The sequence below is a fragment of the Camelus bactrianus genome, chromosome 8, assembly GCF_048773025.1.
Source record: "Camelus bactrianus isolate YW-2024 breed Bactrian camel chromosome 8, ASM4877302v1, whole genome shotgun sequence".
Classification (NCBI taxonomy): domain Eukaryota; kingdom Metazoa; phylum Chordata; class Mammalia; order Artiodactyla; family Camelidae; genus Camelus; species Camelus bactrianus.
Window position 1 is genome coordinate 64678886 of NC_133546.1, and position 23433 is coordinate 64702318.

Genomic DNA, 23433 nt, shown 5'->3' on the forward strand with positions numbered 1-23433 from the left:
TTATTAACATTTTAATTTAGTGCTTGTGTAAATAGGGATTTAATATGCAACCTTATTTCCCTAAAAATTTCTCCCAAAGCTTACAATAATTGGGTTATAGTCACCAGTGTGGTTTGAGAATTGATCAGTTATTTAAAAATTCAGTGGAAGAACTGAATTGAAAATTCTGGATGATGATTGTCATAAGATTTTATTCTTTAATACAGTTTAACCAATATTTCCTAAGTATAAACTGTGTGTTAGCTGCTGTGCTAGAGGTGTCCATTAGTCACTTTTTTAATGTTTTTTTTTTCTTACCCCCAGGGGAAAAGTAAATCATATGTTAATGGTACGCCGTCTGCATATTTTCGGGAAGATTTAAAACCATGGGAAAAATCACCAGTACTTAAAATATCTGCTCCACAGCCCATTCCCAGTAACAGAATTGACACTACCAGCTCTTCCAGTTGGGTTTCTGGGTCTTTCAGGTAGAGTTTTCATTTTGTTCTGTACCTGTTAGTCTGAGAAATACCGTTCATTTTTAGTTAAACAAAAACTTTTAATGAAGCACATTCAAAAATTATTAATATAAATTTCTAATATACAGTTACCTAAATGTATACAAATTCCTAACCAGCTAAAAGGCTCTTTTCTCGTCAAAATTCAGATGCCTTGTAACGTCATCAGTGAATTCTGGTAAATGCTATATAACACACACAGTCACTTGATAGCAGCTTTTTTTTTTTTTTAATGGCTAGTATATATTAGTTAAAAATCCCACTCAGGGAGACCATTTTGTCACTTGAGGGCTTATTTTAGCTTTTTTTTTTTTTTTAAAGCACATTAAGGGGTATTTAAGATCTCACAAAATGTGTTGTTATTCACAATTATGTGCTTTTAACTTAACCTATATTCTCTCTTTTTTTTTTTTTTTTTTTGCAGGGGGTAGGTAATTAGGTTTACTTACTTACTTGATTTTTCAGAGGAGGTACTGGGGATTGAACCCAGGACCTCAGGCATGCTAGGCATGTGCTCTACCACTTGAGCTATACCCTCCCCCCTTAACTTAACCTATATTCTCTTCATATTTTTTCTTTTATTTAGAAAAGTTAGTTTTTGAATCTGAAGGAGTATTTAACGTAGTATTTTTTCAAATACTGAGCTTGTACTTCATCTTTATACACCTAGTATGGCTTATAATAGGCTAAAACTGTTTATTGACTTAATTATATTATCATCTGGACCATTTGTGTAATTGTTTTGAAATATGCTATATTTCACACAGTTAGAACAAAGATTATGATGTCCCGGTTTATGATGCTTCATGGTCTAAAGATAGTTCAGACACTGTTCTCAATTTTTTTGCCCAAATAAACATATTTGTGGGAACACCTAGAAGCATCTTCTAATTACTAATGTTAGACTATTATTAAACATGTATCACTTAACATTATGACTTTGGATGCATTTTGGTTATTATTTATCTATGTACGTATAAAAGTAGCTTTCATTCAAAAATCCTTTTTAAAGTTGGCCACAGCCGATAAAATAGACCTATTATCCTCTCATTAATGATTTTTTATATAATTTGCAGTTTCAGTGAAGTTTGTGGGTCGGACTTTATGGATAAATGAATGTGTTGTAAAGCAACTTTTATGTTGTTTTTTAGTCCTGTCAGCCCTCCCGTCATGGACCTCAGAACCATCATGCAAATTGAAGAAAGCAGACAAAAGTGTGGAGCTACACCAAAGACAAATTTGGGGTTGGTTACAAAATCATAAAAAAGTAAAGACCATGTTGTGTTATATAGTTCTGCCCTAAGGAACTGGAAAGACCTACTGGACCTTTCCTGTTGTTACTCTGCATTTGATATTAAAGTTAATCATAAGCTCTTTTCTAGGTAATTTAGCCTCTATAAAAGTATCTCTTAAATATATGCTGAAGATTGAGTTGGGCTGATAGTCAGGCTCTTGTGAAATATAATATTGTATACTAAAAATTTGCCTCTAAAATGATGATTGGACTATTTCTGATGCAAGTGTGTTAGTAGGAGGGCTTATGTAGCTATTTCTTGATCATTGATAGTATAAACTGATTATACAGTGACAATCTGTTGAAACTTACATGGTCATTTTGATCTAGTAGTAGTAAAATTTCATCAAATAAACAGAAAGCAAGATAATTACCCGTAGCCTTCGTTAAGTAGAAATGAATACTAATTGGATTAATTTCTAGCAAAATGATTTCTTATGGGATTAAACTTTCTCAGAAGCAGTGAGACTGATTAGTTTAACTTAATTTCTAGAAAAATGATTTCCCATGGAGTTAAACTTTCTCAGAAGCAACGAAAAATGATTGCAATGACTACCAAAGAAAATAATTCAGGAATGAATAGCATGGAATCAGCTTTAACTGCTCCTTCAAGAGCCCCCAAACCAGCAAATGCATGGTATGTTCTGATTTTTTTTTATTAAATTAAGTATATATCTGTACATTATCTTTTAATGTATTTCTGGCCTCCCCCCTGGGCTTTTTAAATATTTCATTCCCCTCTTTGCTTTTAAATTAAAAATTGGACCTTGGGAAATAAAGACTGGATTTATTTTGTTGACAAATACATCATGATTTTCAAATTTTTTTTGTATATGTAGGTAAAATTTCTTCTTAGTATTCTCATTAATGTTTGTTGCTAGAGCAATTTAAAGGAGCATTCTTACTTTTTTTTTTTTAGTAAGAAATAATATTTATCATAGAAAAGTTTGATAAAAGCAAACTTTTTTTACCACCTTAGTTTCTTTGTTCTTTTGTATGCATCATGAATATCTTTACATTGTTATAATCATACTTGTCATTGTCTTTTTAAGCAGAGCAGTTTACTTAATTAACATTTTGTTATATAACTTTTCTCAATTAGAATTTACCCATAATTTATGCAGCATTAATAGGAATAATCTCCAAAGAGGTCACATAGCAATTTTGAGATATGTAAAATAGGTTGTCCTTCTTGCTCCCTTCCCACCCTCCCTTTTCTTTGTAACTAATACGTTAATTGGAAACCAATTTTACAGGAAAAATACATGGATAGTATGAAAGGCAAGAAAGATCAGTAGAGTTCTGTTCTCTCACAAGCATTGAAGAGAGTATTGGAGACGAACCTTGGTTTGGGCTTCATTGCTTCTAATGGTACCTTTTTATATTTGTAAGAGGGAATATTTTTCCCAAATTTAATATAAATTATTTTGAAGGGAGTAGCAACTCATTTTATTTTGAGTGCCACCAATAGGGATAAATTAATGTCAGTCAGAACCACTAGTAGATCTAAAACATGATCACAGAAAAAAATAAAACAAGAAGTCAGAAAACCCAAGTAAAAGAAAAGAGAGTAAAGCTTGAGAGAATGGGTTGAGTAAAATGTTTTAATTCATTGGTGTTTGATGTGTACCTTCTACATGCAAGGCACAGTTCTAGTTTCTGGGGGTGAGGCGATTTACAGAACTGACGGGAGCATTGCCTCTGTAGTGGTTAAAGGGTAGCTGTTAGAACACTGACTTGTGTTCTCCCTGAACAAAAGTGAAAACACACACGAAAAAGTTCTTCATTAGCTCTCAAGATACTAAATATATTGCAGTTTCAGAGAATTAACTAAGCACATGAGGAAGCTTTGGGCTTAGTAAATACAGTTTTAGCCAGGCCATCAACCAGCTTCCTTAAAAACAAAAAAATCAGTGAACAAAAGAAGGAACAAAACAGTGATCACTCAAATTAGGAAATCCAACTAATGGACAAATACTCTTGGTTCAGAATCTATTTCATATATAGGAGTTTCTTCCAGCTCTAATAAAAAATGTTTTAAATTAAATTAAAATGCATAATTTAAAAAATTTAAAAGTATGGTAATACTTCAAGGCTTGTAGTGAAAGACAGTAGTCCTCTGCCCTAAGCCTTCTATTTTGTGACGTTAATTGAGATTCACCGCAGTCATATTGTGAGTATCACTGTATTTCCATTTTTTAAAAAATATTTTTCTTTTTTTTCCTGGAATAAGTAATTCTCTCAGCTTTCCCTATTGGCTGTGTACTTACCCATCACTACTCTCTAAAACATAGCTCTCTGCAGTATGCAGGTTATCTGTTGCTTTTATTTACTTCTTGGAAGCATCTTCCTTAGAACTCTGTTCTGAGTTCTCTGGTCTGAACTAGGTCTTTCCCAGGCCTGCTGGAATGTGTCATCTTGAGACTTCCCTGAATTGCCATCCTGGAAATTTCCTTTGCTTCCTTCCAGTGTTTGATCCTGTTTCCTAGATACTATGTTTTTCTATTAGTTAGTTTACTCTCTGTTTTGATGGAGCACAGCTCCAGTAGTTTTCTGATAAAGGACATACATGGGACATACATTTTTGGGGCTCTTATATCTATGAAGATATTTTTATTCTCTCCATTCTTGACTGATAGTTAGATTGGAATAGAATTCTGAGTTGGAAATCATTTGTAGGTTCCTTTTTCTTTCTCATTGCTATTGGGAAGTCTGATGCCATCCCAGTTCCTAACACTTAATATGTTACCAGTTTCCTCCCTCCTTCCCCTCTCCTTTTTTTCTGGATGCTTAAAGGGTCTTTATCCCTAGTGTTCTGAAATTTCATAGTGATGTGGATTCTTTTTTGATACATTATGCTGGGTACTTGATGGGCTCTTTTGAGTGGGAAAAGCACGTCTTTAAAAAGTCCTGGGAATGTCTTGTACGTGTGATACTTTCCTCCCGTTTTCTCTAGAAATCATGTGAGTTGGAAATTGCTCTCCTTGGACTTCTTTCATTTTTCTTACTTTTGCTCTTCTATTGTCCACATAATCATCTTCCTATTCTACTTTCTGGAACATTTCCCAGACTTTATCTTGTAACCCTTCTACTGAACAATGTTTTACTTTAACTATTAAAATGTTTAATTGCCAAGAGCTCTTTTTCTTGTTTGCTGATAATGCTCTTTTAATAGTATCCTGTTCAACATTCAGCTGTTAAAGATACCTGTACTCTGTAAACTTTTTCACTCTCTAGTGGATACAAAGCAGAAATATAGGCACATGTGCACCAGGCAACATGTATCAGAATGTTTATGTCATCATTTGTAAAAATATCAAAACTGGAAACAACCTACATGTTTGTGGCAGTAAGTGGATAAATTACAGTTTACTTATATAGTAGAATACTACACAATGATGAAAAATGAATTATGACTAAATACAACTGTGGATGAATCTCATCAATGTAATATTGAGCAAAAGAAGCCGATCAGGGAAAACTGTATGATTCCATTTATAAAAGTTAAAAATAATCATTGACTTACATTCATGTTTATTCACTCTTTTTTATATGTTTTAGCTCATTTGAACTATGTTTTGTTTTATTTGGTTGGTTGTTTTACGTTCTGATTGGAAGCTCTCTGTGCCTGTGTGGAAGAGGTTGACCACTCAGTGTGACTGTAGGATGACCTGTCAGTATCTTTAGAGGACCCCATACTGCACTATCTCGGTGTCTTTTCTCCTTGGTCTCAGGTTTCTCTAAAGAGGAGCCTTTTCATTTTTATATTTAGTTGCCAGAATTTGAAAGCTGATCAGGACAAAGCAGTTAGGGCTGAGGCTGAGATTCTCACTGTATGGTTTAGATTTTCATATACTTCGCTGTTTAGTGTGTAGATTTTAAACACAACAGTTCAATCCTACCTGCCTCTGTTACTAATGATTTTCAATCAAATTTTTCTTCTACCAAGGTGAAGGAGGTGCAGTCATCTGACCATGTGGGGATAGGGAGGACATCTGACATTCTTAGCGCCTATACAAGTAATCTTTGAACCAGTATTCATGTTTTCATATTCATGGCTACTTCTGGATTTGATACATGAGATGTCTCCAATGTATGAGCCTTTTCAGGGTTCCAAGCTTCACACCCCACTTGTTAACCATTAGTTTTCCTTTATTTCCACTACATTAGTGATCATTCTGGCTCTTTTCCATCCTCCGCTAGTGTATTACTTTTAGTCTGCCATTGTCTTAATGCCTTATTCTTTGGCCTTTGTGGGTTTATGCCTTACTGACTACTTTCCTGTTCACTTTATATGGGATTTCAGAGGAAAGGATTAAAGTAATCGTTTATCTGAAACTTCAGACTTTGACTTACCGATTTAGGAAGAAACTTTCCCCAGTGGTTATTAGCAACACGAGCTCAGACTCCCTTGTTGAAAAGGCTATCTAAATTTCGAAAAGGAATCTACTGTGGCATATTAAGGAGAATTCTAGGAATGTGGGAAGAAAAATGCCATAAAATTTGGCCAAAAATGTAATCGGTATATTTCTTTGAAAAGTAATTTGATGACTATGAAACATAAGTGATGTTTATTATAGGTTTATTTTATGAAAATGCAGTTGGAAAACTTAAATACAAACAAATGAGTAATGGGTCTTAGGTATTTTAGGGGACCAAAGAAATTTATCTAAGTGACCAATTATGAATAATTGTATTCTGAATTTTTGTCCAAGTGAGGGGTATCTAGAATTGTCATAAAATTAATAGTTTATACCCCTTTTATGACTTCTTAAGACCTTTTGGTAACTGAAGGATCTTTTAAAGTTCATATCTGCTAAATTCTTTTGCATTTATGTACTTCTTGAGTATAAGTGAAAGCAGTAAATAATGGGCTAACAGTACAATATCTTACATGTATATATCAATATGTGTATATTAGTATATATGTCAACATGTAAGATATAAGCATATATGTATATAATATATGCATATAATTTAGTTATGGAAATTTTATCATAAGTTAATGTCAGGGATCAGAAAACATTTGCTAGAAATTTTAAGAACATATTTATGTAAAATGGTTGGTGTTTGGTATTCCTGAATTTTGATGTATATTTAGTATAATTGAAAATAGTCATTATTTTCTTTCTTGAATCCTTAGAAGGCTACAACTTTAGTATATCAGTTTATTTTTAATCAGATACACATAGAATATAAACACATGTGGTATATGCTTGAAGAAACAAAGTAATAGATTTGTTTTCCTGAGAATATCTCTTGTAAATGTTGGCCTAAAGAAAATTGGTAGAATTTAAACTTTGCTCTGCTTTGAAAAAAGTAGAAAATTAATCTGAAATTAGCATTTTAATCTGATTTACAGATTGTGTTTATAAAATGTATTCATTATTGTAGTGATTTATCTTTGTTTTTTTAAATACTTTTCAAAGATACATCTTCATCCTGATGAGTTATCTAATGTAATTTTATTTATTTTTTAGAAGATGTTTTTATACTTTGTTGATCTTAATACTAAGGTTAACATGCAATTCGTTAGCAAATCACAAATTAGCCCTCTGATTCTGCTTCTGGTAAGGAATTTTCTTAGTTTGTCCACACATTCATTAATCTAGTCTGTATGACTCCCAGTATGCAGCTGGACTCCTGCTGTATGCAGTTAGGTGTGGCAGTGTTAAACATTAAAGATAAACTGATTTCTGCATTAGAATGAAGTTTTAACCAGTTGAATTTTAAATCTAATACAAAAACACCAAGTGTATATGGGAGTTGGTCACTTTTCATTATCAAGTGTTTTACTTGGAGAAATAATACATTTCTCACAAGTCATCTTGAGTGGAAAAATGCACAGTCTTTGTGGCCTGGCTTGATGTGAATGTAAATTTTCCCAAATTCCATTTAGAGCTAACCCATAAATTATAAACTAATTTCAATTATTTATTCAATTTCAAAACCTTTTAGAGCTAGGAATTTCATTCATTAAAGCAAAAATTTCAGGGCTTCTGTAGTTGAGGAGCAAAATCTTGATTAATTTTTATGTGGCTACAAATGCTTCTTCGTTTCTCTGGCTGCTAAAATGGAAAATAGCCATAGCCTATGAGTTAGGAAAGTAAAATCGTGGGAAATCAGACACTGTTTCAAATTATGGCATGATCAGTGGAAAGAATAAGAGAACTCATTTAAAGAAATCTTCGTAAGACATTTTGTAGGTAACTGCTATGCATGATTAAGGAATATGTTGAGTTTAAGATATTTTATAAGCACTGTTACCTTTATTCTTAAGGAGATGCTGTAAGTCGCTATTAAAGAAATATATTTTTAGGGTGTATATTATTTACTACATTTAGGAGCTGCCAAATTACTGCCAGATTAGGATGAATCTGACAATTTGTGGTTTTTATACAGACTCATTGTGAAATCTCTGTATTTAGAGACATGAATCATTTACAAAAGACGTTCAGTGGATTTTCTGGCAAGAATATTTATTTGCCCACAGTGTTCCCAAATGACTAATGATACACTGTAGTGTACACACCATAGTTACCTTGTTTGCCAATAGAAACCTTCGAGTTTATGTGTTTTGGGGAGGAGTTGATGTGGACATGGGGAGTAGTTCTTTGTATATGTATTTAATTTTTTAATGTTCTGCATATGTTGTGGGGGAAATTTTATGATTAAAGTCAAAGACAGGTAAGTTCCTTTTGAAGAAATATATTTAAAATGAGTTATCTTAGTGGGTCATGTTTTTGAGGCAAATCTATAAAGAAAATTTCTCTCATATGATTTAAGATTTTACATTGGTGAAGGATTTTTAAATGTGGACACAGCAGTAGAGTAATAGTGATTAAGCCTGGGTTCTGGGGTGAGCCTTGCTGACCTTTGAATTGTAGATCTGTTTACCTGGTAGCGGTGTGAACTTAGATCAGTTATTTCTCTGTCTTCTTGTTCATAAATAGGGCTAAGCACAGTGCCTGTTTCACAGGGGTATTATGTAGAGTGAACTGAGTTAATAAAGAGAACACATTAGCTCAGCATCTTCAACGTTGTATAATCACAAATGTACAAATATTAACAATTATCATAGACTTAAATTGTAACTTAATTGGTAGTATGTTCACATGATTAACTGTTTTCTTTAACATGTATTAAGTTTTTGATGATCTTTTTTTAAGAAAAATCTTATGTGAAGTAATTCGTATTGATTCGATTATAGAGCAGATAGAAATTTGGTAAACATTAGATGATTTTGTTATGAGTAGATGTTTAGCTCATATGCTGATAAAATTAAAGCGTGAGTCATCATTTTCCTCCCATCTGTGTCATCTTTGGCACTTTATAAGGAGTACTGTTTTGATTTCTTACTGAAGCCAATGGTAGACTAAATGGCAAAGCATGAGTTTTGTGATCATTAAGAACTGGGTTTGGATCCCAGTTCTGCCTTATCTCTGGTGATCTTAAGTTCATCGCGATCCCTCAACTTTGGCTGTACTCTTAAGCTTAGGTGGTGGTTAAAGTACTTACCGTTAAGGATTGTTATTGTGACGATTAAATGAGACAATGCATATAAAAGTGTTTTGGTGGTTAGGTCAGGTACAGATTCAAACAACATACAGGATTTTAGAAGTCCTTGCTAATTTTCTATAAGTTACCCCAAATAGTTTATAAATTTAATCTGGGTGTGGATTTTATGGTTTTTTATGAATTTAACTTTTTGGGAAATTAACTGGTTAGCATTTGTGTTCACTTTGTTTTCTGAGTAAATAAAATGGAAGAAAATTAGTAGACTAGGAAACTGTTTACATTGTTATTCATAATTTTATTATTAAGGGTTCTGAAAATGATGTTAAGGGTACCATGTGGTCTAGTGTACAAAATAATTAAAGGTTTTTTTGAATTAATTTTTCTAAGTCAGTCTTTAGGAAGGAAATACTAAGCCTGCTAACTAATTGTATTCATGTCAGAACTTTTGTGTTCTCATTGTTTTATCTTTCTCTTATATCAAAATAGGGTAATTTTGTTAAATGCTTTGAAAGTTGTGGATAGTAACAGACTTACATAGGATTTCTATGTGTCAGGTTTTGTTTAAATATTTTACCATAAATTAATATTTGATGTTCGTAACCTTGATAACAAAGGAGGCTGTGTTAGTATCTCTATGTTATTGATGAAGAAACTGAAACTCAGAGATTAAGTATCTTCCCAAGGTCAAAGCTAGTACATGGCAGAGCCAGGATTTGAACCCACACAGTCAGCAGCAGAGCCAGTGTGCCTAACCCTAACTACTATCCTGCACATCCTTTTTACATTTTTTATGGGAAAGTAAAACATTGATTTAAGATTCTGATACTGTAAAAATCTTAGCATGAAATCTTTTGGAAACTAAATTAATCTGTATAGGTGATTTTTAATTTCTTTACGTGTTTTTTAGTGGATATTCTAAAGTGCATTCCACTCTTAACTGATTCTCAAAGTATTACAACTCTGATGGGTGTGATTAATTTTGTGTGTTTTGATTATTTAAGATGAACTTAATTTTTTTTCATAGATCAACTTAATTTTTGTTTCCTCTGTGTTATCCATGTAAAATTAGATATAAATTTTGAATTACTTTATTGAAACATAATCCATTTAGAAGTGCAGTTATCATAAGTGTGCAGGTTGTTGTATGTTTACAAACCGAATGTATCTATCTTGTGCAGCCAGCTCTCAAATCAAGAAGTAACATTGCTAGCATATCAGAGGTCCCCTCCCCTGCAATTCACTATACTTACTTCTATTTCCATAGAGTAATTTCTCCTTTTTTATCTATAGAATCACTATTGTTTGTAGCTTCTTTTGCTCAGCATTATATTTATAAATTCATTCATATTTTAATTAGTGCTAATATTCCATTGTGTAAATATATATAATTTATTTTACTCATTCAGTTCTTGCTGGCATTTGAGTAGCTTTTTTTTTTTTTTCCACTATTAGGGTTAGTGCTGCTGTGGATATTCTAGTTCCTGTCTTTGTTGAACATATTTGCATCTCTGTTGGGTATATAACTAGGAATAAAATGATCAGGTTTTTTCTATTCTTAGTTTTGACCATGTTTATATAAATCTTAGATTTGGCTTGTCAAAAAGAAGAATGTCTACTGGGATTTGTTGGGTGTTGCTTTGAATCTGTACATGAATTGAAGAGGATTGACAGGTTATCTTTGAGTCACTGAGTCTCCCAAGAATAAACATAGAATCTTTTAGATCCTCTTTAATTTCTCGCAGCAGTATTTTACAGTTTCACTATATCAGTTTAGTATATAGCATGTGAATCCATGATTTGTTAAAATGTATTCCTAAATTTCAGCTTTTTGATGCATCCATTGACTTGATCATGGAACTTTTCCATAGGATTTTTCTCTGTCCTGTTAATCTGATGAAATGGATGGATTTTTCAAGTATTAGAACAACCTCGCATAAACCCCACTTGGTCATTGTTTACTAACCTTTTTAATAAATTGTTGAGCATTACCATTAACTCAGAAAATTTTCTTCAAAAAGTTTTCTTTACTCCTTGCCTCACTCTCACCCCAGTGTCAACTACTCTTGTGGTTTTTCTTTTTTGACTATAGATGAGTTTTGCCTGTTGTAGAACTTTAATGTAATTACAGTGAAACATAATGTACTTTTTTCTGTTTGGCTTCTTTCACTCAGCAAGTTTTCAGATTTATCTGGATTGTATATACCAATAGTTTATTCCTTTTCATTACTCAGTAGTATGCAAGGTATGAATATACCACAATTTATGTTTGTTCCTGTTGATGGACACCTGGACTCTTTCCAGTTTGGGCCTCTTATGAGTAAAGCTGCTTCCTGTTTAGTCCTTTTTTGCAGACATACATTGTAACTTCTCTTTCGTAAATACTAGGGAGAAGAATTGCTGGATTTTATAGAAAGTTTATGTTTATTGTTTTAAAAACTACCAGGTCTTTTCCCACATCATTTGTATCATTTTATCCTCCACCAACAGTGTATTAGATTATTGGTTGTTTCACATCCTTGCCAATATTTGGAATTGTCAGTGTTACCCATTCTGGTGGGTGTATAGTGGTTTCAGTTTGTTTCCTTGATGGGTAATGAATACTTTCTCATGTGTTTGACTAACATGTCTTCCTCTGTGCACTGTCTATTCTGATCCTTCCTGCATGCTTTTTGAAATTGTCCTGTTTGTCTTTTTGTTTTTTAATTTTTGAGTTCTAGGATTTCTTTTTAGAGTCTGGGTATAAGTCCTTTGTCAGATACATGTTTGACAAATAATTCAATTTTTAAAAATTTGATATAGGTGTATATAGCTTTTTTATCTTTGAATTGTTTTTTTCAGGATATATCCATTTCATGTAAATTGTCAAATTTATTTGCCTAGTTATTTATAATAATATTTCTTTATCATCCTCTTAACTCATGTGTTATCTTGTATTAGTTATTTATTGCTTTATAACAAGTTATCCCTAAACAGTGGCTTAAAATAACCAGTGTTTATTATCTCCCAGTTCCTTTGGGTCAGGAATCCAGTATGGCTTAGCTTGGTTAATGTTTAGGTGGGTGCATCTGGCTCGAGGTCTCCCACATTGCTGCAGTCAAGCTTCATCCAGGGCTGTGGTTTTTTGAGAGCTTGATTTGGAGAGGATCCTTGTCCATGCTCACTCATACGGATATAGAATTCTGGATTGACCAGTTTTTTTCCCCACTTCCATCACATTAAGGATGCTGTTCCTCTTTTGGCCTTCATTGTTTCTAATAATAAAGTAGGTGCTTTCATACTGTGCTGTATTTCTGCAACTGTTTTCAAGAATTTTAATCTCTGGTTTTCAGCATGTTTCCCACTGTGTGCCTAAGTGTAGCTTGCTTTGTGTTTATCTTCTTTGTGGTTGGCTACAATTTTTGTATCTCTACATTTATTTCACCAAATTTGGAGAATGTTTTATTGACCATTGTTTCTTTAAATACTTCTATCTGCCATACTTCTCTCCTCTCCTTCTGGGCCCCAAATTAGACTTATGATAGATCTTTTAATATTATCCCATAGTTCACCATGGCACACTTAAATTTTTTTTCAATCTTTTCCTTCTGTTCTTCAGATTCAAAAATTTCTGTTGATTTACCTTCAAGTTTAGACTCTTCCAATTCGTTGTTACATCCATCCGGTCAATTTTGTTTTTGAATATTGAAGTTTTTGAATTTGTTCTGTTCTTTTTCATAGTTTCTTTCCTCTGCTGAGCTTATGTATTCTTTAATTTATTCTGAGCATATTTTTTGTTGTTACCTGAGGCATAATTATACCAGCTGTTTTTAAAGACATTGCTAATTTCAACATCTGGGTTATCGCCAGTGTTGGTATCCATTGATTGTTTTTTCTTATCACATTGTTTTAATTAGTTTACAGTTGACAGCAAGAATCCAGTCTTACATTGGAAACTGTAATTATATTGATGGTTAAATGATATACATCCATTGTCCCCTTGTCTCTTCCAGCAACAACCTTTTTAAAACATAAATGTTTTTACATGATCTCTTTTGTCTTTTACAGGGCATCTTCTCCACATTCAGTTTCATCCAAGTCATTCCGGGATTTCATAGTAGAAGAAAAAAAATCTGTTACTGGCCATAGTTCAGGAGATCATGTCAAAAAAGTGTGTTTTAAAGGAATTGAAAATTCCCAGGCTCCAAAAGTTGTAAGGTAATAAAATAAACATTTTCCTCCTTAAAATGTTCTATGGTGGTTTTACGTTCTGAAATAATCTTTAAAAATTTATGAGGCAGATTTTTATACATTCTTTTAAATTCAAAATTAACCATGTTTACTTTTTTGAAGATTTATTTTGGTATAATTGGCTTACAGTAAGCTGTATGTATTAAAAATATACAAATTGAAGTTTTGGCATATGTATACTGTCGTGAAGCCATCATCACCAACCATTCAAGTCAGTGAATAGAACCCTTATCCTCAGAAGTTTCCTCATGCCCCTTTGTGGTCTTTCGTTCCCCATCCTACTCCCCTTCAGCTATTAACCTGCTCCCGTCAGTGTAAACTAGCTTATATACTCTATAGTTTTTAGATCAGTGGAATCATTCAGCATGTACTTTCTTTTTAATCTGTCTTTTACTTAGCACGCATTTTGAGATTCATCCAAGTTGTTATGTGTATCAGTAGTTCTTTTTTTCCTGAGTGATATTTCATTGTGTAGATATAAAACCATCTGTTTATTTGCATCTGTTGGTGGACCTTTGGGGGTTTCCAGCTTTTTCTCTAGCTATATTTGATACTGGTTTTTAAAGTCCATTGTATTTTAAAAAGATGTTTCATATTTTAAATGCCTACACGAAACATGAAAATTAAATATAGTTTTGATATTTTGCTATAACTAGCTTTTCCACCCTGGTATGTAAGTTCTCTTAATCATTGTTCAAAAGTGAACATTCTTAATGTTAGGTAGGCCAATGTTGGAAGAAAAAACTGTTTCAAGTTGGCTGACTAAATGGAATTTTTTATTTCTACTAGTATGACATCTCTCAAAGATATTAATACACTCCCTAGAATATTTTAGACAAAAAATGTAATTAAAATGTCCATTGTGACCAGATTAATGGTTTTGTTTTTCATAATGACAAACATTTTTTCACTGTTTGTCAAACTTTTTTCCCCTTAAGGCTTTTTTAAAAATACAATCTTAAATCCAATTCTGATATATCAGACGGGTAATACAAACTTCTCGGACTGAAGTGAGGAGAGCGATCCAGGCAGCATACTAGTTTAACCTCACCTTACCTGTTTCAAGCCACTCCTGAGGGACTGTCAGTCTTGGAACAGCACTGGAAACTACTGGCTTTAGATGAACTATTTAAGCATAGTTTTATTGTTGATGGCTTTCTTAGTACAACTGTGTACATTTGCAACCAAAGTTCTTGAGCCGTTTACTTACAGTATAGAAAATCAGAGATCAGAAAGGACCTGGAGAAGTCATCTGGTCTAACTTTTCAGATACTTTAGCAGTGGAATGCTATTTTAAAGTAAAAATCTTACATGGAACCCTAAACAGATAAAGTGAGAATGTTGAGGCTGTTTTGATGGGCTCATAAATACAAACTGGGTGCAATGTAAGACATTTGTAGCCTTAAAGTTGACAAATACTTATTAGCTGTTCTGGATCAGACATTACAGTAGGTACAAGAGTTACTGGGGAGCAAAATTAGCATAGCCCCTGCTCATAGAGACCTTACAGTCCAAAGGAGAAGAACAGCCTTACAGAAATGATTAGTTAAATGTGTACAAGTCATGACAAAGAGGAAGTTTATCAGCCTCAACATTCAATTTACTTCTCATTTTAATTGTCTAGAATTAAGAAAATCCTGATTGAAATAAGTTGTTATAAATGACTAAAAAAAAAAATGAGCTCCTCCTGGCCTTCTATGTCCAGACTACATTTGCGTACCACTTGTCCATATACACACTTACATATTTTGTAGATGTGTCTGTTACATACATAATTATAATTATAAAATGTTCTAAAGTAGTCATGTATATGTATCATGAAGGTTTTCTATTAAGACAAATTTTTAATTAGAAAAAATGTTTTAAAAATTGGTAATTTGTCATCTTCTATGAGCTATTATAGTATTTTAAAAAATTGAGAGTAATGGTCATTTTTGATAGAAGAAAAAAAAAAGCCAACAAGAATACCATTAGTTTTGTAAGTTATATGATGAGTAATGTCCTATAGACCATGCTTTTAAATAGGAAGACATGTAACTTTTCTATTTTTCTAATGTGAGGGATACAAGTCTGCCTGGATTTGTATTCATCTTTCCCTCCTTTCTTGTTCTGCAGTGGAAGTGATCCTTCCCATCTAAGGATAGGCTTTATACCTGCACTTATTTCTTAACCCCTTTCCACTTCAGAAGCCTTAAACTATCAATTACCCTCTCTTTTCTTGTGGATGTTCAGCCTTTTCCCTTTAAGTAGACTCTTCCCATCTGGTTGTGAATATGCTAAGGTCTCTCTCATGTGGAATGGATGGAATAATTAATCCCTCATGCAACACCCATGCTTTTTTCTAGCAATTGTCCTATTATTACCAATTCCCTGCTCCATTCACAGCCATATTTCTCAAAAGAGCTGTCAGTGCCCACTCACTTCTTAATCCATTCTGGCCTCCAGTCCCATTGCTAAGCTGGAACAGTTCAGGCTAAGTTGAGCAGTGACCTCCATTATTGCCAACACCACGGACTTTTTATATGACTCATCATACTTGAAGTTCACTTATAGGTCATCTTCTCATTTCACCTTATGTTCTTTGTATGCTATTTCATGAGCTTCTTTGTTCGGTTATTAGCTATACACTAAAGACTCCAAGTTAAATTGCCTGCCTACATCTGTCATCTGAGCTTCAGACTTAGTTCTCCATCTGCCTTGATATCTCCATCCTGTTCAGACGTTCAGAAACATCTTAAACTTTATGTCCAAAACCCAACTTAACGATTTCCTTGTAGGCTTCTCATAATACCGATATCAAACAAAAATACAGAAAAACATAAAACTAGCTGCTTCTTGATTTTTCTTCCTTGATAAATGTCATTTGCAAGTTTTTGACATGTCCATAACCCTCAGCAATACCCAGTCTATCAGCAGGACATACCTGTTTTCTCTCTCAAGTATTTCTCAAATCCATATATATATTTTATCTCCACTGCCACCATCCTCTTTCAGACTACTGTGATCCTTCACTTGTGTCAGCTGAAAAAGCCTCCTAACTTGTCTTGCCATGGCCTTTCTTACTTTTCGACAGTACATTGAACTAATGTGTCCTTTTTAAAATGCAGATCTTACCGCATATGAGAAGAGTTAGAATTCTCATATGCCTTCAAGGCCCACATAGTCTGTTGCCTTCCAACTTCTTTATCTTTTAACATTATCTCTGTATTTTAGCTAACTTGGCCTTCCCTTAGTTTCTCAAATGCCATTTACTTCTTCCCATCTACCTACCTTTTGACTAGTTGAGCCTGACTTCCAATCTCTGTTTAGTCTTATTACTCTTTGGAGGTGTCTGACTTCTCTTACTGGGTCAGCTTCTTGTTATGTCTTCACAGCACTTCCCACTCATCACATTTATCACAGTTACAGTAGTACCCCCTTAGCTGTGGTTTCCCTTTCTGTGGTTTTAGTTACCTGCTGTCAGCTGTAGTCTAAAAATGTTAAAACTTATTTCTGGAATTTTCCATGTAAGTTTTACATTGTGTGCTGTTTTGAGTAGTGTATCAAAATCTCTCACCTTCCTGCTTCATCTTTCCTGGGACGTGAATCACCCGTTGGTCCGGCGTATCCTGTCTTTTAGTCACTTAGTGGCCATCTCAGTGATCAGATCTATTGTTGGGATGCACAGTGCTTGTGTTCAGGTAACCTTTACTTTACTTAAAAAATTGCTCCAAAGCATAAGAGGAGTGATGTTGGCAGTTCAGATGTGCCAAAGAGAAGCCATAAAGTGCTTCCTTTAAGTGAAAAAATGGGAAGTTCTCAGCCTAGTAAGGTGAGAAAACAAATTGTATGCTGAGGTTGCCAAGATCTATGGTAAGACTGAATCTTCTATCCGTGAAATTGTGAAGAAAAGAGAAATTCATGCTAGTTTTGCTATCGTACCTCAAACTGCAGAAGTTACAGCCACAGTGCGTAAGTGCCTGGTTATGATGGGAAAGGCATTACATTTGTACAAGATATTTTGAAAGAGACCACATTCACATAACTTTTATTACAGTATATTGTTATAATAACTGTAATAAAATAAAACAATTATAACTCTTACTGTACCTAATTTATAAATTAAACTTTATCACAGATATGTATATATGGGTAAAAACATACTATGCGTGGAGTTCAGCTTCAGGCATCCACCAGGGGATTTAGAATGTATTCCCTGTGGATAAGGAAGGGGGCTACTATAAACTTATTACTAGTGTGATTCTTTAATGTTTTCTACTACAAGTATTTTAATGTCTGTATATTTAGCTGTCTGTTTAGTGAAAGCAAGGAAGATTGATCTCTTTGCTCATCACTGATGAAAATGTTTCCCCAGCATGTAGTAGGTGGTCAGTGAGCATTTGGCGAATGAGGGGATGAATCAATGAAACGAAATTGTGCTGTTTCAGGTAACATTTGTTTTTTAATGTAGTGAGTTCTTTTGAATGCCTTTAATGTATAAATTTTAAGATATGAACATTAATTTAACATTATTAAAATTTTATTTTCCTTGGATAAATATTTTTATCATGGAACTTTAAAAATATTAAGGACCTGTGGTTTCATAGTTGACCACTAGAGTGTGCTGTAACATCAGCGCTCTTAACTGAGAAAAAGTTGTGTGTGCTTTCTTTGGAAATTTAGTTAAAGGCATGTATTGATAGTATGTTTTGGTGTTTGGTAATTAAGTGGAAGTTAATGTTTTAAATAGCTGGGTGCTGTCATCTGATCAGTGAGAAAAAACAGCTTAAGTTTCATTTTTAATTTTGTCATAGAAAATAGGTAATCATAAGAGCTTTTTAAAGGAAATAATAAATATTTCACTTTATCTGTTATGTTTCATTAGGTCATCAAATTATGGGACACTTGAGATATCTCTTGGGTGCATATAAAAGTATAATACACAGGCCTGGCCTTAAATGTGTTTGAAATCTAGTTGGTAAATTTAAATGTGCACATGTGGAAGTTAATTGAAAGAACAGGATTAAAATTACAGTAAAATATGACAGTGTTAATGAAGTCACGAAGCAATATATGACTAAGTGTTGTGTGAGTAGTTCAGAGAAGGAAAAAATGACCAACTGGAGTTGTTGGGAAAAACTTTGTTGAGAAAGAAAGGCTTCTATTAGTTCATAAACACTTCTATTCCACCCCAAATATTTGATCATTATATTTATAGTCATACGAATAGTATTAGAAAAATACTGATTTCATTGGTACACATTTTTGAATATAGGATGGGATTTTTAAAAGAAGAGAGGAGAAAGGGCAGTATTAGAGGAAATAGTGGAAATTAAAGCAAGAAGACAGGAATGCTAATGGTTCTTCAGGGAATCAGGGTGGCAGCGATGTAGGGCTCATCTCAGGAAATTCTTGTTTTAATTGTAGAAAATGTGATTTTTTCTTTTCCCCCAAGACTAGAGAAACCCAAGAGTGGCATTGTTACTGATGTGAAAAGAAGGGTTTTTGGCATTTCTGTTTGTTTATTGTTACTTCTGTGTTCTTTTTCATTCTAATGTGTTTTCTTTCATTTTCTTTTCACTTAAGTACCCCCGATATAATTCCGGGCAGAAAATAAGATTTTGTGTTTCTAATTAGTAGGAAAAACTGCCTGTGAGACAAAAATCATTATATCAACTCTAATCTTATATAAAATACAAAATTATTTTTAAAAAGTAGTAACCTGTATGAGCAAAAAGTAATTTAGTTGTTCTCTTAAAGTCTGACTTCGGCAAGATTAATGTTCTTCAGTTTGAACAAACTCTTTGAAAGATTTTAGCCAGCCCTTTTATGTTGTTTCTGTTTTCAGAAAGCTAACTTTCATACAGATTATCTATTGAGATGTCTATTTCTGTGTTGCAAATACCTAAAGCCTAATAATGCTGATATTTATCATCTGAAAGCTTACAGTGTTTTTTATATTTAATTATAGTTTTGTTTTATTTAACAGTTTTGCTTCATTCTAAGATGAGATTTTGAGAGATTTCAAGTTGTTTGAGTAAATTTATAATTAATGAGACTATCCACTGGAAAATCATCAGGGGAAAGAATTCTAGCATTATAATCTTATCGAACAGTTTCAATTTAATGCTGACAGTAGCCCTCTGTGAACCTTTCTGAAATGAGAACAGTAACACCTATCATATAGGTTTATTACAAGGCATATATCAGATAATTTATATGAAAGTACTTTATAAATTATAAAATGTTACATAGATAACATAAGCTGTGACTGCTTAACTTTGCTTCAACAGGCCTATACAAGATACTTTAGTCCTTATATTCAGTTCTGTTGACATATTTTCAAAGATAAGAGTTTGTAGTTGCTGCTTCTTATTTATTAATAATTGGTTCTCCATCATTTTTACCTTTCTTTGAAAGTGTCGAAACACTTAGCTGATCCCTAGACACCAGGACGATTTTTGAGCTCCAGTTAAGTCATGATCTGCCATTGCTACGCTATGTTATACCTGTCCTAGAGTTTCTGCTCTCTAGCCTTGACTGACTTACGGACCTTTCAAGGGACTTAACCAAGGGGATTTGCATTTAGTCTGGCTAATGTAGTTATCCTGTTCCATTATTTATTTTACACTCATTCTAGTTTAGATTCTCATCATCTCACCACATGCTTATCCCAGCAGCTTTCTAGCTCACCTCCTTGGTCTCATTTTCCTTCTGGCCACAAGTCTTCTTAGACTTCTCTTATTTTTTGGATGCCATAGGTTCTTAGTTTAATGAAGTCTTATGACTTGAAACCTGCTGGATACCTGACCTAATAACTATACCTATTTTCATTTCATTTTTTATTTCAGTACCTGCATCTAGAAGAAAGAAGTTACCAGTAATTCAAAAGAATAAAGAACTTAAACAAACAAGCAAAAAAACCCTCTGCTTTTATTCTGTCCCATACTTAAAATCCTTCGGCTTTTCTGCTTCACTTATTTATTCTCTAGTTACTATTTTCACAAACAACTATGTTCCAGGTGGCTGCTGGACATTGATATACAAAGATGAAAGAAACAGTTCTGTGCCTTGAGAGACTAATCTAGCAGTTAAGACAGACATGTAAAGAACAAGAGCACCACGTGTGAGGTTCTAGAATAGTCGTCAAAATGCTGTGGTGGAGAGAGAAGGGGATCCTTGAGCCAGTCCTTAGAGAATGAAGCACACTTGTAGTGGACTGTATTCCAGACCACCAGGAATAGTAGAAATAAAGGTATCTTTGTGATAACGGAAAATACAGTGTACTTTTGTAAAAGTAAAAAGGCCTGGATTTGAGTTCTGTCTCTGTCATTTAGCCAAGTTGTGAATCAGGCAAATTCTCTAATATTCTTTGAGTATTAGTTTCCTAATCAGTATAATGGAAACAATACATGTTTTCTTCACAGAATATTGCAAACATTAAATGAGATAATGTGTATGAAAATGCTCTTAGTGAGTTTGCCCATATCAGGACTCAACATTTTAGTTCTTAGTGCATTTTGTACTGTTAATCCAGTCATTTCGTTTATTGAGAAGAACCTACCTTTACCTAAGCCATCAAAATCTTTAACAGTTCTGTGTATTTGTACAATCAAAACCTTATCTCACATGCCACTGTCCTCAGCTTTAATGTCATTTCCTCAGTGAAATTAGCAGCATATACTCTCCTTTATCTGGTGTTAATTTCTCCTGTGAATCAGTAGTACTTTGTATATATATTTTTATAAATATATCAATTATATAATCTCATGTTGTTTTATCATTGCCTAAGTACCTTTTTAAATCTCTTACCATTTTTTTGAGTGGAGGGGACTGAGTTTTAATCAGCCTGTTATTCAGTACCATAGTGTTGGCACATATTCAATAAATGCACATAAGTGAATCAAAAAGTCAATATTTTATGTCCTGTTTGTTCACTTTCCGTTGTTAAACCTAGCAAGACCTAAATTCCCTCACAGCTGAAAGAGGGCATTGGGTTAATCTAAGTAATTTCTAGGTATCTTTCTAAGCCTAGAATTCCACAAGTAGGCCAATCCATATAGTTCCTTTGTTAATTCTTCTCCTTACAGGAATGCTTCTTACCCCTACCCCCTCTCCCCACCACCCCCCGCCCTCAATCCTATAGCCCTTTTATCATCTTCTCAATGAGGCCCTCTCAAAAGACCAAAATTCTTTTCTGTTGTATATTATGTCATTTTATATGTTATTTTCTCATGTAGTTTGTGAGTTAGGAGACAGACTGTGTCTTGAATTTTGGTCCTGTTGATAATCCTGAGAGTATCAAAATATTTACTGTATTTAAATCCCTTACAAATTTAGACTATATATTAATCACTCACAAAATTTGGCTGCTAATTACCTGGTTTCTCTGTATTTTGAAACTCGGTGCTAATTTGTCACTTTATTCATAAAATAGTACTAATGTAAAACATTCTTCACAAAGTTGGCTGTATTTCCTAATATATGTTGATTACAGTAAATGGCTTTATGAATATTATTAGGGAAAAAAGGACCATTCTTGCAAGATCTTCCCCCATGGTATTTTATACACAAGATTTTAAGGCTACCTACAGATTTTTTTGTTCACTTATAGTTTTAAAGGTAAGTTTGACTGCATATATTAACTTGTTTCCTGAGTTAGGGCCTTGGCAACTCCTCCTCTGTATTTCTATTAATAAGCAGGTTTACTGATGTTACCAGGGGCTTTAATCTCCAGTTTTGCTATTTGTCTTGCAGATGCTCTACTCATGGTACCCCAGGACCAGAAGGCAACCATATTTCGGATGTGCCACTTGTAGACAGTCCCAAGTAAGTTTCATTGATTGGCTCTGGGACCTCCAAAGCCAGACTGCTGCTTAGCACTGAGAGAGAATATTAAGAAATTGGGAATGATATTGAATAGAGTGAGCTGAATACTCTTCTCTGTCTAGCTTGAGTTAACTTTGTTTAGTTATATTGCTTCACTGCATTACACTTTTTGGTGTTTCCAAAGTTCTCTTTACAGCAGTGATCAAATAAAACATCGTTCTCCTTGTTTCTGTTTCGCACCACGTCGTTCTGTAAATGGAATGCAAAAGCTTCCAGGTCCCCTTATGTCGTGGGTCACAAGAAAAAAATGTAACACTGTTAAAGAGTATTTCAGAGGAGATACTGTGTGCAAAAATTTATGAAGGTCAATGAAAACTCATCATTACTGTCCTTTCAGCCCCTGGCTGTCGTCTTCACTGACTGCTCCTTCTGTGGTGGCTCCAGTCACTTTTGCATCTATTGTAGAAGAAGAACTACAACAGGAAGCAGCTCTTATCAGAAGTCGGGAAAAACCCTTGGCTTTGATTCAGGTAAATAACATGCCTAAACTTAGGGTAGGAACTGTACTGCTTTGCATAGGTGCACATATTTGTCACATTAAAATGTGAATACAGTGTAAAACAAAAACTGAAGCATTCAGCAAGTATTAATTGAAAGTATTCAGGATAATTAATTTAGAACTAATAAATAATGCTAAATATTTTTTGCACTGGTGTTGCTTTGGACTGTTCTAGTTTTTAAAAGTGATCAGTAGAGAACTTGGCATTACCTAGCTGTACATCTAGCTTCTGTACCAGTAAGAGTTCTTAGGTTGTAGGCAACAGACACCAACTTAGGCGAACTTAGGGGCTAACTGGAGAGATGCTGAGCTGAAAAAGCAGAGAGCCAGGCTTAGAAACGTGAGACTCACAGTGGCCCTAGAGAGCTGAAGGATTTAGAAAACTCGTACAGTAATAGAAAGCACCTCACACAACGAGCTGTTGGAATAAATGGATTTGAATAACTATTTTCAGTTTCTTTTTCCTTCTGCTCAAGATTAAAATTCAAAGGAAGGTGGGTATCTGATTATTCTAGCTCAGGCCGCAGCCC

The 23433-nt window shown here is 33.8% G+C and overlaps 1 protein-coding gene across 2 annotated transcripts in view; it reads left to right on the top strand.

Moving 5' to 3' along the window:
- The window catches only part of IBTK (inhibitor of Bruton tyrosine kinase), an 81081-nt gene that overhangs the window by 56220 nt on the left and 1428 nt on the right, over positions 1 to 23433 (top strand). For both annotated transcript variants that reach the window (XM_074368697.1, XM_074368696.1), the window contains exons 23-28: positions 304 to 467; positions 1649 to 1741; positions 2285 to 2428; positions 13354 to 13503; positions 22273 to 22344; positions 22742 to 22874. In XM_074368697.1, coding sequence (XP_074224798.1) covers positions 304 to 467; positions 1649 to 1741; positions 2285 to 2428; positions 13354 to 13503; positions 22273 to 22344; positions 22742 to 22874 — 756 coding nt within the window. The remainder of the gene's footprint in view (positions 1 to 303; positions 468 to 1648; positions 1742 to 2284; positions 2429 to 13353; positions 13504 to 22272; positions 22345 to 22741; positions 22875 to 23433) is intronic.